At 40.2% G+C, this 6231-nt stretch overlaps 1 protein-coding gene across 1 annotated transcript in view; it reads left to right on the top strand.

Annotated features, from left to right (window-relative positions):
* The first annotated feature begins 3985 nt into the window (after positions 1-3985).
* Positions 3986-6231, top strand: part of fbxo22 (F-box protein 22) — a 43431-nt gene continuing 41185 nt past the window's right edge. The window contains exon 1 of the mRNA XM_039773432.1: positions 3986-4225. Coding sequence (XP_039629366.1) covers positions 4095-4225 — 131 coding nt within the window. The 5' untranslated portion in view covers positions 3986-4094. The remainder of the gene's footprint in view (positions 4226-6231) is intronic.

Genomic DNA, 6231 nt, shown 5'->3' with positions numbered 1-6231 from the left:
GAAGTCAACTTGATTATTTTTTATTTTTTTTGACAATTTGATAAAGTTCATTCCGCAGCATTTTTCCTTTTGTCACATTTCATGCAGTCCAACAGACTGCTCGTAGATTTTGTCACGGACAGGTTATTTATTGTTTAGTCCCCTATTTCGCTTATTTGGTTCGGGGGTCCTGGGCACTTTACGATCTAAATTCATCAGCACCACCTTATTAAGACTGCCAAATGACATTTATTCATTCTGTTTCTTCTGCTTATTCTTGTTCTTCTTCTTCCTTCGGCTGCTCCTGTTAGGGGTCGACACAGCGGATCATCTTCTTCCATATCTTTCTGTCCTCTGCATCTTGTTCTGTTACACCCATCACCTGCATGTCCTCTCTCACCACATCCATAAACCTTCTCTTGGGCCTTCCCCTTTTTCTCTTGCCTGGCAGCTCTATCCTTAGCATCCTTCTCCCAGTATATACTCGTTATCTCTCCTCTGCCCATGTACAAACCAATGCAATCTCGCCTCTCTGACTTTGTCTCCCAACCGTCCAACTTGAGCTGACCCTCTAATGTACTTATTTCTAATCCTGTCCATCCTCGTCACCCCCAATGCAAATCTTAGCATCTTTAACTCTGCCACCTCCAGCTCTGTCTCCTGCTTTCTGGTCAGTGCCACCGTCTCCTGCCCTTATAACGTAGCTGGTCTTACTACTGTCCTGTAGACCTTCCCTTTCATTCTTGCTGATAATCATCTCTCACAAATCACTCCTGAGTACTCTTCTCCACCAATTCCACCCTGCCTGCTCTCTCTTTTTCACCTCTCTTCCACAATCCCCATTACTCTGTACTGTTGATGCCAAGTATTTAAACTCATCCACCTTTGCCAACTCTACTCCTTGCATCCTCACCATTCCACTGACCTCCCTTTCATTTACACACATGTATTCTGTCTTGTTCCTACTGACCTTCATTCCTCTCCTCTCTAGAGGATATCTCCACCCCTCTAGGGTCTCCTCAACCCGCTCGCTACTATCGCTACAGATCACAATGTCATCAGCAAACATCATAGTCCACGGGGACTCCTGTCTAATCTCGTCTGTCAACCTGTCCATCACCATTGCATCCCTTATGTAATCCCACCTCCACCTTGAATGCATCCATCGCTCCTACTGCAGACCTCACCACTGTCACACTTCCCTTGTACATATCCTGTACCTCTTACATACTTCTCTGCCACTCCTGACTTCCTCATATAATACCACAGCTCCTCTCGAGGCACCCTGTCATATGCTTTCTCCAAGTCCACAAAGACGCAATGCAACCCCTTCTGGCCTTCGCTATACTTCTCCATCAACATCCTCAGAGCAAACATTGCATCTGTGGTGCTCTTTCTTGGCATGAAACCATACTGCTGCTTACTAACCATCACCTCACTTCTTAACCAAGCTTCCACTACTCTTTCCCATAACTTCATGCTGTGGCTCATCAATTTTATCCCCCTGTACTTACTACAGACCTGCACACCCCCCTTATTCATAAAAATTGGCAACAGTACACTTCTCAGGCATCCTCTCACTTTCCAAGACTCCATTAAACAATCTGGTTAAAAACTCCACTGCCATCTCTCCTAAACACCTCCATGCTTCCACAGGTATGTCACCTGGACCAACGGCTTTTTCATTCTTCATCCTCTCCATAGCTGTCCTTACTTCCTCCTTGGTAATCTGTTGCACTTCCTGATTTACTATCTCCACATCATCCAACCTCTTCTCTCTCTCATTCTCTTCATTCATAAGCCGTTCAAAATACTCTTTCCATCTGCTCAACACACTCTCCTCGCTTGTGAGTATGTTTCCATCTTTATCCTTTATTACCCTAACCTGCTGCACAAATTTCTCAGCTCGGGCACTCTGTCTAGCCAATTGGTACAGGTCCTTTTCTCCCTCTTTAGTGTCCAACCTCTCATACAACTCATCATACGCTTTTTCTTTAGCCTTCACCACCTCTCTCTTTACCTTCTGCCTTATCTCCTTGTACTCTTGTCTACTTTCTGCATCTCTTTGACTATTACTCTTCTTCTTTGCCATCCTCTTCCTTTGTATACTCTCCTGTATTTCCTCATTCCACCACCAGGTTTCCTTTTCCTTCTGCCTCTGTCCAGATGTCATGCCAAGCACCCTTCTTGCTATCACCCCTACTACATCTGCTGTAGTTTGCCATCTGTCTGGTAACTCTTCACTGCCACTCAGTGCCTGTCTCACCATCTCCCTAAACTCAACCTTGCAGTCTTCCTTTTTCAATTTCCACCATTTGATCCTTGGCTCTGCCCTCACTCTCTTCCTCTTCTTGATCTCCAACATCATCCTATAGACCACCATCCTATGCTGCTTTACTACACTTTCCCCTGCCACTACTTTGTAGTCTTCAATCTCCTTCAGATTGACACTTCTGCATAATAGGTAATCTACCTGTGTGCATTTTCCTCCACTCTTGTATGTCATCCTATGTTCCTCCCTCTTCTTAAAATATGTATTCACCACAGCCATGTCCATCCTTTTGGCAAAATCCACTATCCTCTGACCTTCTTCATTCCTCTCCTTGACACCATACCTACCCATCACCTTCTTGTATCCACCTTTCTCTTCACTAACATGTCCATTGAAATCCGCTCCAATCACCACTTTCTGTCCCTTGGCTACACTGTTCATCACTTCATCCAACTCACTCCAAAAATCTTCTTTCTCATCCATTGCACTAACAGCATTCATCATCACACCTCCAGTTTCCAGCTTTATAATCATTACTCTGTCTGACACTCTTTTCACTTCCAAAACAATCTTGACAATCTATATCCCTCAGAATAACCTCTACTCCATTTCTCCTCTAATAGAACAATTTGAATCCACCTCCAATCCACCTGGATTTACTCCCCTTCCATTTAGTCTTTTGCACGCACAATATATCAACCTTCCTTCTCTCCATCATATCGGCTCTCTCCCCTTACCAGTCATACTGCCAACGTTCAAAGTTCCTACCTTCAGTTCCACTCTCTTTACCTTCCTCCTCTCCTCCTGCCTCTGGACACGTCTCCCCCCTCTTCTTCTCCTTCTTCTTCTTCGGCTAACAGTATCCCAATTTCCGCCATCACTCTGTTGGCTAACAGTACTGGTGGCGGTCGTTGTTAACCCAAGGCTCGACAGGTCCGGTATGGAAATTTGTATTGGTGTCCGCATACTGATTTGGCAAAGTTTTACCTTGGATGCCCTTCCTGACGTAACCCTTCCCATTTATCTGGGTTTGGGACCGGCACAAAGAAACACACTGGTTTCTGCATCCCCTGTGGCTGTGTTCCACCTATTTCTTGTTCTAAATGCATTATAAAAAATTGTAAAGGTCTTGCACAATCACTGACAGCGCATGAAATACAAAAAAAAAAAAAAATCAACTGATCTCCCTGATGTATGTATGTATGTATCTTGTTATTTAATTAAAGTGAAATTAATTTTCATTTACATTTCTGGTGTTTATTCATTGTATGCCTTATTTAAACATTAAAGTGCTTTATTGCAGTAAATAAATGTTTCTAATTTAGTGACACAATACAACTTATTTTTGTACAGCGCTCTTCACTTTGCAGGAGCAATGCGCTATGAACAATTCTGAGTTAAAATACAAGTACAGATTAAATATCTAACTGGTACACAAATGGAGATTTCTCAAAAGACACAGTTGAACTGAAAAAAAGTTAAACATAATTGAAAACCAACGATATATCATACATATCAAATATACAGTTTATTACCACAACATGTAAAATAAGAAAAAGTTAAACGCTAGAATATCCCCGAGAAAAAAGGCTACGTACGACGTGTTGATGTAAAATAATGCGAAGCAAAATAAATAATCGATTGCTCCTGGCATGAACCACCATTCGCTCTATACAAGTCAGTGGGGCATTGCGTCACATTCCCTGGCGGAAGTAAGGAGGCGGGCGTCGTACAACTACTTCCGTGTTGGGCTAATAGTTGAACGGTCATAGTTAACATAGTGGGAACCTTGTGATACATATCTGCATAGGGTTGGTGAATTTTTTTTTAAATCTGTAAGCAAATGGATGTTGTTATCGATTTTTCGGATACGCCTGGCAAAAGCAAAGCGGGATACATTCTCAGCAATGTAGCTGAGGTCGTGGAGAGAATTTTAACGTTTGTCCCAACTAAGTCGCTGCTGCACGCCGCCTGGTAAGGATAACGGTTTATGTACGTTGTAGACGAAATCAAAGGTGATATAATGATAGTATGAGTCCTTTTGTGTATGATATATTAATATAGCTTCTGTAGTGTTACAGAAAATATAACTGGACGTTGATCAGTTATATTGGGTGTCTGTTTTGTTTGTGGTGTCCTCCCATAAGAATTGTGAATATATATACATTTAAACAATAGTATTTTTACTAGGCTGTTCTATTACCAAATGAGTTTGCAAAATACGCACGACATCCGGGACCTTAAGACTGTCTTGAATGTATCCTAATAATAAGTCATCCACTTGTGTCGTTTTTTTTTGTGTTTGTTTTTTACCCCTGCATATTTTGCCTTCTTTCACATTCCTTTCCTATTCCTCAAACTGTTTGCTTCTGCTTTAATTCTACAACTACCTTATAGTTATAAATAGAAGTACTTAAAGACTCTGAATTGGTCAGTTAATAAAAAAGAAGTTTAATATGTTCATACTAATGAAGTGTATAAAGTAAAAATTGAACATCAAAATTGGCATGCTATTTTAGTGGTATTTACTGGTCTAATTACATAATTAACTGTAATGAAAAGTTTGCAGCTTTGGCATTCAAGGAACATTCCTGGGCACATCGATTTATATCTAATTTGCGGTGTCGCATCATTCATGCATTCATCTTTCCATTATCATACTGATTTGCAGCAGCTCATGGTCATAGGAGGCGTAAGCTTAAGATCAGAGACGTCTGAATTTCTTTTGATGTGGTGTTTAATACAAAGCCCCTTTGTTTGGGGATGCATAAAAACAGTTTTCAATAAAGTAGGCGGGCCATATACAGTATGTAGTATGCAAATACTAATACATTGACACGTGCGATGAATGGGTTTAGTGCCGTTGTTTCAGTTCTTTTATTAAATTGGGACAAAAATGAAAAGTGTACATCTGTGCGTTTAAAAATGTATTTAAATTTAAATTGTGTACTGTGTTTAAAAAAGCTACAACTCTATAATCGACCTGTCAGTTTATGCAAGAGTTCAGACCTCCCTGACAAAATTATTAAGAGATTTGAAGTAAACTATATTAAGTAAATCTTCAACAGCAAACACTCTGAAACAATGGTAGTTTTATTAAAATATTAATGCATATTAATGTATTTGATGAACTAAGAATTGTAAAAAAAATAAGAGTGGCTCATCAATTTTATCCCCCTGTAGTTACTACGGACCTGTGTTTGTAAAAATTTGAGTACCCTACTAATTCAGTACCTAGACACAGCCTCTTTTGCAAAAATCACAGATTACAAATGTTGTTTTTTTATTTTATTTTTTTTGTAGTTTGGTCTGAGTCTTTGATTTATTACTGAAATTTTTCTCCATCCTTCCTTGCAGATCTCTTCCAGCTGTGAGATATTCTTGCACTGTCTTGCATGCACAGCACATGTGAGATTTACCCACAGATTTTCAATGATGTTTAAGTCTAGGGGATGTGAGGGCCATTTCGAAACTTATCTTGTATTTTTTCAGGTACTTCATAGTATATTCTCAAGTGTGTTTTGGACTGTTGTCTAATTAAGCTATCCTTATTTCAGCGTCAGTTTTTTGACTGACTGATTTTCTCCTTGAAGATTTTTTGATATGTAGTGGTATCCATTCCTTCCTGTACTCGGGCATATTATCTTTGTCACTAGCTCCCAAACAGACCCATTCCTGTACTTGGTAATTGGCAAGTTTTTCTTCTCTTCAAATTTACCTCATAGTTTTTTTCCTCCCAATTAACGTTTTGTGGCTATCGTCAACAAGTTCGATTTTAACTTCATCTCTCCACAGCAATTGTTCCCAAAATGTTTATACAAATGTTGTTTTTGTGATCAGATTGCAAGTTAAGTTTCCTTCTGATGCTTTTTCCACGATTGCCGTGTATGTGTAAGTAATGCTACACAGTAGAGCAGTGCACCACCTCGTTTCTCAGCTAAACCCGTTTGCAGGTCCCTTGCAGTCATGTGTGGGGTTTG

Source organism: Polypterus senegalus, chromosome 12 (genome assembly GCF_016835505.1).
Source record: "Polypterus senegalus isolate Bchr_013 chromosome 12, ASM1683550v1, whole genome shotgun sequence".
Classification (NCBI taxonomy): Eukaryota; Metazoa; Chordata; class Cladistia; order Polypteriformes; family Polypteridae; genus Polypterus; species Polypterus senegalus.
The sequence above is the reverse complement of the archived record's forward strand: the minus strand, read 5'-3'. Positions and strand labels throughout refer to the sequence as shown.